At 38.5% G+C, this 12,820-nt stretch overlaps 1 protein-coding gene across 1 annotated transcript in view; it reads right to left on the reverse strand.

Moving 5' to 3' along the window:
• The window catches only part of SPESP1 (sperm equatorial segment protein 1), a 36,370-nt gene that overhangs the window by 823 nt on the left and 22,727 nt on the right, over positions 1 to 12,820 (reverse strand). Inside the window, exon 3 of the mRNA XM_069491898.1 lies at positions 6,847 to 7,139. Coding sequence (XP_069347999.1) covers positions 6,847 to 7,139 — 293 coding nt within the window. The remainder of the gene's footprint in view (positions 1 to 6,846; positions 7,140 to 12,820) is intronic.

Below are 12,820 nucleotides of genomic sequence, written 5' to 3' on the forward strand. Positions count from 1 at the left end.
CAAGGTCTGAGATGATGACAGGTAAGTAGTCCCCAAGGGTTAGGCACAAGGGAGGAGGGTGAAACTCTAAAGGGACAGAGTCGGGAAGCTCCTCTGGGGTGATGGAACAGTTCTCTATCTTGGTCATGGTGGTTAAACAAGCCTGGACATGTGATAAAATTACAGAGAACTAAACACACACACACACACACACACACACACGCACACACAAATGAGAACATGTCAACACTGGGGAAATTTGAACAAGGTCTGCGGGGTTTTATCAGTGTAATTTCCTGGATTTTAATATTGTAATGTAGTTATGTGCGTTATTATTGAGGGAATCTGGGTGAGGAGTACATGGGAAGTTGCCGTACCGTATTTGCAACTCCCTGTGAATCTATAGCTATTTAATATTTCAAGATAAAAAATTAAAACAGCAACAAGGTTGGAGGATCCTCCATCCTAGAATTCCATTCCCAGCCTCTAGCACAAGGCCCGGCAAAGAGAGGTGCTCAATAAATGTAAGCTAAAGAAACAAATAGTCTTTCCTTTCTGGGCCTCAGTTTCCCCATCTGTACAATGAGGCCACTAGACTAAATGACCCCCAGTGGCCTCTCCAGTCTCACATTCTGTTCTGTTCGGGCAGTGCACATGCCCACCTGTGCAGCCAGTCACCTGGCCCCCTCCAAGCCTTGACCTCCCCACAGACTCTACCTGCCCTCCGTCCCACCTCACGGGGTGATACCCCATCCCTTTCCAGTAGAATATAATAGCAGTGTGACAAAATTAGTAGCCTAATTAAAATGGAAGATATAGCACTTTTTGAACAGTAATCTTTCCAAATACTTCTGCCATGAGCAGCAGTAGAGTTTGTGTGTCAGCTGGGCCTGGTTCATTCCACAGGTGACAGCACAGTGCAATAGTTAGTCTGGGTCTCAGCTGTCTTTCCATATTCTGTGTCTACCAAGCCCTGGTCTCCCTAGGATTTATTAATAGAAGAGATCCTGGGTTGTAGTGGACCATGTTGGTGCTCCACCCAGAGCCCCTTTCCTCATTTCTTCAATTCTAACTTCCGGGGACAGCTGGCCTAGGCTGCTGCAGTAGCTTCACCTTGAAGCTCAGAATGCTGGGAGTGCCTGAGGATTTCCATCCTTCTCTCCCAGTGGGTGCTGGGAGCATGAGAGCCCAGCTCCCTCGCCTCAGCTTGGGATATCTGATAGATCGCTCATGCTCCAGACTCCCCTTGTGGGATCAGGCTGAAGCCACCATCCTAGGACTTCTGTCTGAGGTTGCTCCTTGCTTGGCTTCCCCCTTCCCTCTCTGTTCCCCATCCCCTTACCAGTGTCTCCTGGGAGCTTCATAAGTGACTTGTGTACAAAGTCACATCTCAGCATTTGCGTCTGGGAAACCTGCATCAGCAATGCTATTCCCAACAGGTTCTGGCCATCGAGATTTATCTAAATGTCATTTCTAAACTTAGGGGTGAGTGTCACCATGGAGGGCTTCCCCTCCCAGACTGAGGCTTGGTGAGGTTCCCCAAGGAGGCAGCTGCAGAAGGTGGTTAGAGGATGAGCTGAGAACCAGGGTCGGCTAAAGGAGGAGGAAGAAATGGGGCCTCTACAAAGACTTAACACCAGCTACAGAGTAAACAAGCTACAAACAAAACAAGACCCAGCAAGAGCCCTAGAAGCCTCTGCAGGTGCTAGGAAGAGGGGTTGCAGTTTTTCTCTCCTGCCCAACCGTCCTCTGCAGAGTGTAAGGTTGGCCTGTCTGCCTCTGCCCCCACGCGCCCACTTCATCTTCTTCCATGGCCTGCTGCCTCTCCAGCTCTAGGTATCAGGGCTCTCCCCAGACCACATTACCTAAATAGCGTTATTAGATTTCTGGCTGACGTTCAGATGGTGAAGTCTCTCATTACTAAGGTATTTAGTGATGCAACTGGGAGACCAAGTCTTTCCCATAACTCCTGGGACATGCTCCACAAAAAGAGAAAATTCTCTTTCCATAGTGGGGAAGGTACACTGCTGTAAAAATGTTATATTAAAAAGAAAGCGAAACATAATCTATAAAGTCAAAGCTATTGCAATTTTTCTGAGCTGCTACATGTAGACTCTGAGGAGACTGACAAGTGCTTATCAGAGTCTCTTTATATATTTTGACCTGTGAAGGTGGACCCAAAGCTTGATGTAGAATTGGGTTGGAGAGATGGAAGGTACTGAAATTTGGCAGGAGAGGCAACAGAGTTCTGATGTAGGAGTGGAGGACCCAGATGGTGATAGACGCTGGGGCAAAGGAGAGACCTGCAAATGAGAACCTCCTCTGAGTGAGGAATACAGGATGGATTTTAGGACTGTATGGTTTTGGAGTCAAGAACTGTTAAGAACTTATTTACTATTAGAACTTACTTTCTGTTAAGAACTTACTCTCAAAACAAATGTGTGTAGCTGAGTCCATTTGTAGCAGGGTCCACTGTATTACTGAGAGCTCTCCCAATTAAATTCCATGTAGCACATACTATTTATTAAAAGGTAAGTGATACAAATGTGATAATTTGGAGCTTTCATATATAATATTAAAACTCAACAGAAACACAGTAATCACTTAGAACTTGGACCTACAGATTTGGGAGGTGGAAAGGAGTATTTTATGTCAAGCACACACAGGACATGGCAAGGCCAAGGCCCAACTGATTCAGCCAGTAAAGATACAGTGAGCTGCGTTCAGATTCAGACAATTTATTACTTACATTGACAGTGAAAGAAAGAGTAGCCAAATATGCCAACTCTCACATGATCCTTGTCCCACACACCAAAAAGGATGACACCAAAATGAAAGGAGCCAGATGACTGGAATGTGAGTTGCGAGATATACCATGGCCAAGGAGACAATTCTAGACTGGTCCTTTCAAAGCTATTTTATTTGCTTTTAAGCAACATGTACTAGATTTGCCTCTTCAGATCTACTCTTTTCTATCTCCACCCTGCTGAGTGACCCAGGAGGCTGACCTCTCCAGACAGCATCGGTAGGCTCCCTTGTTCTCTGGCTTTCAGGTGATTGACCAATGAAGACCGGAAAGCAAGAATGGCTATATTAATACCAAATAAGGTAGAAGTCATAACAAAGAAAATTACTAGAGACATAGGGAGACATTATATAAAGATAAAATGTTCAGTGCACAAAGAAGACATAACAATCCTAAATGTATATGCACCAAACAACAGAGCTGCAAAGCACGTGAAGCAAAAACTGATAGAACTGAAAGGAGAAATAGTACGGAGGCTCCTCACAAAACTAAATGTAGAACTACCATATGACCCAGCAATCCCACTGCTGGGTATATATCCAATAGAAAGGAAATCAGTATATGGAAAAGATATCTGCACTCCCATGTTTATTGCAGCACTATTCACAATAGCCAAGATATGGAATCAACCTGTGTCCACCAATGGATGAATGGATAAAGAAATTGTGGTGCATATACACAATGGAATATTATATAGCCATAAAAAAGAATGAAATCCTGCCACTTGCAACAACATGTATGTAACTGGAGAACATTATGTCAAGAGAAATGAGCCAAGCACAGAAAGAAAAATCTCACATGTTCTCAACTCATATGTGGAAGCTAAATATTAAAACAATTGATCTCATGGAGAGAAAGAGTAGAATGATGGTTACCAGCAGCTGGGAAGAGTAGCAGGGAGGTGAGGATAAACTAGGTATGGGTAATGGGTAGAAAAATATAGTTAGATAGATAGATAGAATGAACAATATTTGATAACACAATAAAATGACAGTAGTCAACAATAAGTTATGGTATACTTTAAAATAACTGAAAGAGTGGAATTGGAATACTACTAACACAAAGAAATAATAAATGCTTGAGATGGTGGATACTCCATTACCCTGATTTGATTAGTACACATTGTATACCTCTATCAATTCATCACATGTACCCATAAATATATACAACTACTTTGCACCCATATAATTAAAAATAAAAAAAAATTAAGTGTCTTGAATTTGATGGAGCTTATGTGGAGAAATAAAGTTTATATTTTTTATTTTAAAAAAATAAAAATAGCCAAAGGCTAGGAATACACATTCCTCCAAAGAAGATATACAAATGGCCAACAGGCACATTAAAAATATGCTCAACATCATTGGCCATTAGAAAAATATAAGTCAAAACCATCATGAGATACCATTTCACATCCATAAGGGTGGCAATAATAAAAAAGACAGAAGATGACAAATTTGGGGAGTATGTGGAAAAACTTAAAGTCTCATACATTGCCAGTGAGAATGTAAAGTGATTCAGCTCCTTTGGAAAAGAGTTTGGCAGCTCCCAAAAAGTTATACAGTAAAGTTACTGCACGACCCAGCAATTCCACACCTAGATATACACTCAAGAGAATTTAAAACATATGCCCACACAGAAATGTGTACATGAATGTTCACAGCAGCATTATTCCCCATAGTCAAAAAGTAGAAACAACTCAAATGTCTACCTATCAACTGATGAATGCATAAACAAAATGCATATCCATAAAATGAAATATTATTCAGTCACAAAAATTAGACATGCTGATACATGCTACAATATGGATGAACTTTGAAAACATTGTGCTAAGTGAAAGAAGTCAATCACAAAAGAATACATATTGCATGATTGCATTGTATGAGATGTCCAGAATGGGCAAATCCACAGAGACAGAATGCAGATTAGTGACTGCCAAGGGGTGGGGGACAGAGGAATGGGGAGTAATTGCTAATGGGTACAGGGTTTCTTTTGGGGGCAATAAAATGTTCTGGAATTACATGTGATACTACTTTGTGACTGTACTAAAAACCATTGAAGTGTATACTTTGAAATAAATAAACTTTAAATAATAGCGATAACACCAAATGTTGTCAAGTTTTCAGAGAAACTCATACATTGCTGGTCATTATGTAAAATGGTATAGCTACTCTGGAAAACAGTGGACAGTTTCTTATAAAACTGAATATGCAAAATAAGCACCACATGTACTCACCATCAAATTGGTTTCACTGATCATCACCTAAGAGCACATTTAGGAATAACATTGATCGGGTGTAGGGCAGATGTGGGTGGGGGAGGGGATGGGTGTCTATATACATAATGAGTGCAATGAGCACTGTCTAGGGGATGGACACGTTTGAAGCTCAGACTCAGGGGGGCGGGGCAAGGGCAATATACGTAACCTAAACTTTTGTACCCCCACAATATGCTGAAATAAGAATAAAAAATAAATAAATAACAATTAAAAAACCCCCCTAAATATGCAACTGTCATCCAACACAGCAATTGCACTCCTGAGCATTTATCCCAGAGAAATGAAAACTTATGTTCACACAAAAATATGTAAACTAATGTTGGTAATAGCCAAGAACTGGAAAAACCCAGAAGTTCTTAAACAGATAAATGTTTAAATAACCTGTGGACTACCACTCAGCAATAAAAGTGAAATGACACATGAAAATATCTTGATAAATCTCCAGAGAATTGAGTTGAGTGAAAAAAAAGCCAATCCCCAAAGATTATGTACTATATGATAACATTCATATAACATTCTTGGAAAGATAGAATTATGGAAATGGAGAACAGAATAATGGTTACCAATGGTTGGAGAGAGGTGAAGATGGGAGGCAAGTGGATGTGGCTAGAAAAAGGCAACATAAGGAATCCTTATAGTGATGGAAATGTTCTGTATCTTGTATCAATATCTATATTTTGGCTGTTATATTACACTATAGTTTTTAAAGATATTACTATTGGGTGAAATGGGCAAAGGATCTCTGTATTATTTCTTACCTGCATGTGAATCTGTAATTATCACAAAATTAAAAGTTTAATATAAAAAAATAGGCCACAACAATAAGAAATCACTACATACCTATTAGAATGGCCAAAAGCCAGAATACTGACAATATTAAATGCTGGTGAGGATGTGGAACATGCACAACAGAAACTCTCATTGCTGGTGAGAATGCAAAAATGGTATAGCCACTTTGGAAGACAATTTAAGCAATTCTTGCAAAGCTAAACATACTCTTACCATGTGATCCAGCAATCACCCTCTGTGGCATTATGTTGGTGCAAAAGTAACTGCGGCTTCAGGACATGAATTTTAAATCATTATAACTAGGCTCAAATACATCTTTATTAATCAAAATAGGAACCATTACAATCAACACATTTTTGCCAACGAGAAATGTTTGTTTATTTCTGTAGCATAAGAATCCGTGCTTCGGATTCCACGAACTATTGAAAAGCATTTTCTGCATCCTGCTGGTCGTGGAAGTGTTTTTCCCTGCAAAAAGTTGTCGAGATGCTTGAAGAAGTGGTAGTTGGTTGGTGAGACGTCAGGTGAATATGGTGGATGAGGCAAAACATCATAGCCCAACACATTCAACTTTTAAAGCATTGGTTGTGCGACCTGTGGTTAGGCATTGTTGTGGAGAAGAATTGGGCCCTTTCTATTGACCAATGCCAGCTGCAGGTGTTGCAGTTTTTGTTGCATCTCATCGATTTGCTGAGCATACTTCTCAGATGTCATGGTTTCGCAAGGATTCAGAAAGCTGTAGTGGATCAGACTGGCAGCAGACCACCAAACAGAGACCATGACCTTTTTCTGCTTCAAGTTTGGCTTTGGGAAGTGCTTTGGAGCTTCTTCTCAGTCCAACCACTGAGCTGGTCATTGCTAGTTGTCATATAAAATCCATTTTTCCTCACACATCACAATCTGATTGAGAAATGGTTCGTTGTTGCATACAATAAGAGAAGATGATGCTTCAAAACAATGATTTTTTTTTTTTTTTGTCAGTTCATGAGGCACCCACTTATCGAGCTTTTTCACCTTTCCAATTTGCTTCAAATGCCGAACAACCATAGAATGGACAACGTTGAGGTCTTCGGCAACTTCTCCTGTAGTTGTAAGAGGATCAGCTTCAAGGATTGCTCTCAACTGGTAGTTGTCAACTTCTGATGGCCGGCCACTGTGCTCATCTTCAAGGCTCTCGTCTCCTTTGCAAAACTTCTTGAACCACCACTGCACTGTATGTTCAGTAGTTCCTGGGCCAAATGCATTGTTGATGTTGTGAGTTGTCTCCAGGGCTTTACCACCCATTTTGAACTGGAAGAAGAAAATCACTCAAATTTCTCAAATTCCCTTTTTGTCTAACATCACTTCCACAGTCTAAAATAAATACGAAATAAACATCAAGTAATAAGTTATCAGCAAAAACATAAAGTGAGAAATGTGCATTAAAATTATGTATAACATAATCACATTTATTTAAGAATGTATTCCAATATCAAATGGCAAATTTCAACAATGCTAAAATGGCAAGTACCTTTGCACCAACCTAATATTTACCCAAAGGAGTTGAAAACACAGGTACACACAAAAAACCTGCACACAAATGCTGATAGAAGCTTTATTCATAGTTGCCCAAACTTGGAAGCAACCGAGATGTCCTTCAGTAGGTGAATGGACAAACTGTTGTACATCTAGACAAAAGAATTATTATTCAGCAACAAAAAGAAATAAGCTTTCAAACCATTAAAAGACACAGGAAACTTAAATGCATATTACCAAGTGAAAGAATCTAGTCTGAAAAGGCTACAGACTGTAGGATTCCAATTTACAGGCTGAGCATCCCTAATCTGAAAATCCAAAACCCAATAGCTCCAAAATCCACAACTTTTTGAATGCCCACATGACTTCACAAGTGAAAAATTCCACACCTGACAAATTTTTCCCTGTATTAACAGTATGTCATATTTTTTACTGTTAAGTATTAAATACTTATATGTAAATAAGTGTAAGAAAATGATTGCTTATCAGTGGCATATAAATTCAAAGTCAGGAATGATGATGATGTCAAACAACCATAGATTGTCCACATGGGTGGCAGAAATAATGATGCCTTTACTCTCTGATGGTCCAATGTACACAAACTTTGTTTCATAACAAAATTATTTAAAATACTGTATAAAATACATTCAGGCTATGTGTATAAGGTGTATATTAAACATAAATGAAATGTTTAGTCTTGGGTCCCATCCCCAAGATATGTATATGCAAATATCCCAAAATCCGAAAAAATCAAAAAGCCAAAACACTTGTGGTCCTAAACATTTTGGATAAGGGATACTCAACCTGTATATACATTCCAGAAAAGGCAAAACTATAGAGATAGTAAAAAGAGCAGTTGTTTCCAGGGGTTAATGGAGAAGGAAGGATGAATACGTGGAGCACAAAGGATTTTTTTAAAAAAACAGTAAAACTACTCTGTATGATGCTATAATGGTGGATATACAACATTACACATTTGTCCAAATGCATAGAATGTAAAACACCAAGAGTGAATCTTAACATGAACTATGGATGTCAGGTGACAATGATGTGTCAATGTAGGTGCATCAGCTGTAACAAATGTTCCACTCTAACACAACATGTAAACAACAGAGGAAACTGTGGGACAGGGGAGGGAGGACATGGAAACTCTGTACTTTCTGATCAATTTCTCTGTAAACCTAAAATTGCTTTAAAAAAAATAAAGACTACTAATGTAAAAAAGAAAAAAAGATCATCTTTGGAGGAGTCTATGAATTAATTGCTCTGAAAATTGTTAAACAGAGAAAGATTCAAACATTTGATGTCTTTCCAATACACGCTGGACCACTGGAGGATCAAATAATAGATAAGCAAAAGTTTCTCTTTATAGACATATTTCAGGTATTAGTTCATTAAATATGAAATGTCCAATTTGAATCAAAAGTATAGGTTATTATATCTCAAACAAGAAGCAGTACAATTAATCAAAGTATGCACCTAAACTATAGACACAATTTTCCCATCTTAACGGTAGCTTGTTTATGCCAGCAGCGAAGAAGCCTGGAGAGCGAGTGGCAATGAAATTGTGAAAGGTGTTTTCCACAACTTATTGAAACTGAATATTTCTCCTTGCAAGAAGTGGTCCAAAGCCTGGAAGAAGTGGTTGTCAGTTGGTGCAAAGTCTGGTGAAAATGGTGGATGACAGACAGTTTCCAAGTACAGCTATTGTAGTTTGAACAGTGCTGTTTGTGCGACATGTTGGTCAAGCATTGTTTTGCAAGACGATTAGCCTGTCTCTATTGACCAATTTCAGCTGCTTAATTGCGAGCATCCTCATCATTTCATCCAGTTGGTTGCAGTAGACATCCGCTGTAATCGACTGACCAGGTTTCATGAAGCTGTAGTGGATGATACCAGCGCTGGACCACCAAACAGACACCATTAGCTTTTCTTGATGAATATTCACCTTTGACTGTGTTTTGGCACTTCATCTTTATCCAACCATTGTGCCGAATGCTTGCAATTGTCAAAAAGAATCCATTTTTCATCACACATAATAATACAGTATAGAAATGATTCGCCTTTATGTTGTGACAGCAAAGAAAGGCAAACTTTGAGATGATTTCTCTTCTGACGCTTGTTTAATTCACATAGAACTCATCTGTCCAGCTTCTTTACCTTGCCGATTTGTTTCAAATGGTCCAATATTGGAATAGTAATGTCAAACATTGCTGCTAATTCACACATAGGTTGAGACGCACTCGCTTCCACTACAGCTTTCAGTTCATCATTATGCACTTCGGTCTTAGGTCACTCACGTGGCTTATTTTTAAGAATAAAATCACCAGAACAGAACTTCTCAAACCATCAGTGTACTGAGTGTTCATTAGCCACATCCTTTCCAAACACTTTGTTGATATTTCAAGCTGTCTACGCTGCATTGGTTCCACAACATTAACTCACACTCGAAAAATAACACAAATTTTTTACTTATCCATGGTTCTACAAAAATTGCTCTAAACATTTTTTAAAGATAATCACAAGCCACAATGTGCATTTGAAAGACTGAGGATGTACTTTCACAATAAAAAATAAAACAAGAAGTGTCAAAGTGAAATGTCAGATATCAACTGTCAAACTTAGTACTTAAGGAAATTGGACATTTCATACTTAATAACCTAATACTAAGGGAAGGAATGATATCTCCACTTTGTATCACCTGATCAATTAATCTGTCTAGGCAATGATCATAAAAGTCTGCTAAGAATACACAGAGAGACACAACCAGGTGGGAGAATAAAACACCATCTTATAGAAAGAAAGAAAGAGAGAGAGAGAAGGGGATGGAGGGAGAGAGAAAGAAAAGAGAAAAAGAAAAGAAAAGGAAAGGAAAGGACAAAACAAACCTCAGTCTGATGAAGCCTCTCTAGATCCAATCACCAATTTACAGAAAATACAATACAAAGGACATGCTAAATGACACTATGGGGATGCAATCAGCAAAATTAATATTGTGGGAAACTATAGGACAAATGACTAATCTCATCAATAAGTAAACTTCAAGGGGAAAAAACGGGTGTTAAGGAAATCTTTAAATTAAAAGAGACTTATGAGTCTAGTCAATCTTAATGTGTGAACTTCATTTGATTTTGATTCATATAAACGAACCCAAAATTCAAAAAATTATTAGACAATTATTAATTTGAATATTGACTAGATATTTGACGATATTTTAAAAATCATCAAATTTTTATGTGTGATATTGTGGTTGTGTTTTTAAAAACTTGTCGAGGCCGGGCGCGGTGGCTCACGCCTGTAATCCTAGCACTCTGGGAGGCCGAGGTGGGCGGATCGTTTGAGCTCAGGAGTTCGAGACCAGCCTGAGCAAGAGCGAGACCCCATCTCTACTAAAAATAGAAAGAAATTATATGGACAGCTAAAAATATATATAGAAAAAAAAATTAGCCGGGCATGGTGGTGCATGCCTGTAGTCCCAGCTACTCGGGAGGCTGAGACAGGAGGATCGCTTGAGCTCAGGAGTTTGAGGTTGCTGTGAGCTAGGCTAACGCCATGGCACTCACTCTAGCCTGGGCAACAGAGTGAGACTCTGTCTCAAAAAAAAAAAAAAAATAAAATAAAATAAAAAAAAAAATAAAATAAAATAAAAACTTGTCGAGCTTCACCAATGAAATGATAAAGTACCGGAGATTTAATTCAATATAAAATAGGAACGGGGGAAAGAGACGGGGGTATAGATCAAAGAAGATTGGTTATTAGTAGAAAATTGTTGAAACCAGATGGTGAGTATGTGGAAGTTAACAATAACGAAATTGAGTCACTTGTGTCAAACCCCTAACCAAACTGGGAGTCTGGGAGGTCATAAAGAAGAGACCCACATGCTTACATTCTGGAAATACCTACACATCTTGTTTGTATCCTGTACTGAGAATTTATCTCATGAATTTCCCCAGCCTTCAGCCTTTCAGATAAGTTGCTCTGACCAGGACGGTTCCTACCAAGTGTTACCTCCCCCAATGAGCTTGCTTTAAAAACGCTTTGCATAAACTTCTTCTCTATGTCTTTAAAAAGTCTTCTTTGTCCTAATTGTCCTCAGGTATGTGCTTATAATTTTCATGATTTGAACACCCCAAGTTGTAACTCTTCTGTATTCCTCCCTAAAATCTCTTGTTCTAGAAAGCCTCTCTCTCGGAGGTTTTAAGTTGACAGGTACATGGGTTTGTTATATTATTGTTTACTTTTGCAAATGTTTGGAATTTTCCATGGTAAAATTATTTTTAAAAATAAACAGTATAGAGTAAAGCGTTTTTATGAATCAAGACCAATGTCTCAACCCTTTTTACAATACAGCTAATTGCGTGGGAATTCTTTTTGATCTCTGCAACTAGTTCAGTCCCCATACCCATTCAATCACCAAGCCCTGTTGACTCTAACTCTTAATTGCCACTTCTTTCCATTTACTTTTGAGATAAATTTGGCCTGTGCACGGTGTCCTTCTACTTATGCCTACTGCCAAAACCATAGCCAGAGTGGTTTTTTTTAAAAAAACATAAGTTTGATCATACCAATCCTTTGTTTAAAATTTACTAATGGCATCTCATTGATCACAGAATAAAGGCTAAAATATTCAATATGCAGTGAAAGCCCTGCAGAATCTATTCTGACCCTGTGTTGTATGACACCAGCCCCCTGTGTATATGTATGTGTTCTTCCTTGCCTTTTCATACTCCAGGTACTTCTGAACTTACCATCCTTATTCTCAACTCAGAGCATTCACATATGCTGTTCCCTCTGCCTGGAATATCTCCTTTCTCCTTACACCTCATCTTTCAGACCTCACTTTAATTGCCACTTTCTCTCGGTAGCTTTCCCATTATTCTTGGTCTAGGTGAGGTCAAATATCTCACAACTTAATTAACAACTTGTCACAACTGAAATTTTAAAATTGTTGAAATTTTTTAATGTCTGTCTTTCCTGCTATGATATAATCTCAAAGAGAGAAAGAACTAGGTCCTATTATTGTACCCCCAAAGCTTAGCATCTCACCCTGCACATAGTAGAAGTCAATAAATCTTTGTGAAACTATAAATGACTGGCTCGATGAATGAATAAATCAATGAATTTGAATATAATACTGGTCAAATCATGAACAGAATTACCTGAACCATAATTATAAAATTACAGTTAAACTTAATGGTATCAATCATACCCCCGACAAAATATTGGCAAAGTGCAAATATGTAGGTATACAAACAAAAAGAGGAAAACAGTTAGAATGACTTCATTATATATCCAGGTTACAGTCCCTCACTGATACTCCAAAAGTGCTTAACAACAAAAAAATAGGGATGTGTCATAATATATCATTCACCCTTCAAAAGAGGCACACATGTATCCAAATAAAAGTTCTCATACAAGCCCCAGGGTTTCTCTGAAGGAGTAATAAAGACCATATA

Source organism: Eulemur rufifrons, chromosome 2 (genome assembly GCF_041146395.1).
Source record: "Eulemur rufifrons isolate Redbay chromosome 2, OSU_ERuf_1, whole genome shotgun sequence".
In the NCBI taxonomy this organism is placed as follows: domain Eukaryota; kingdom Metazoa; phylum Chordata; class Mammalia; order Primates; family Lemuridae; genus Eulemur; species Eulemur rufifrons.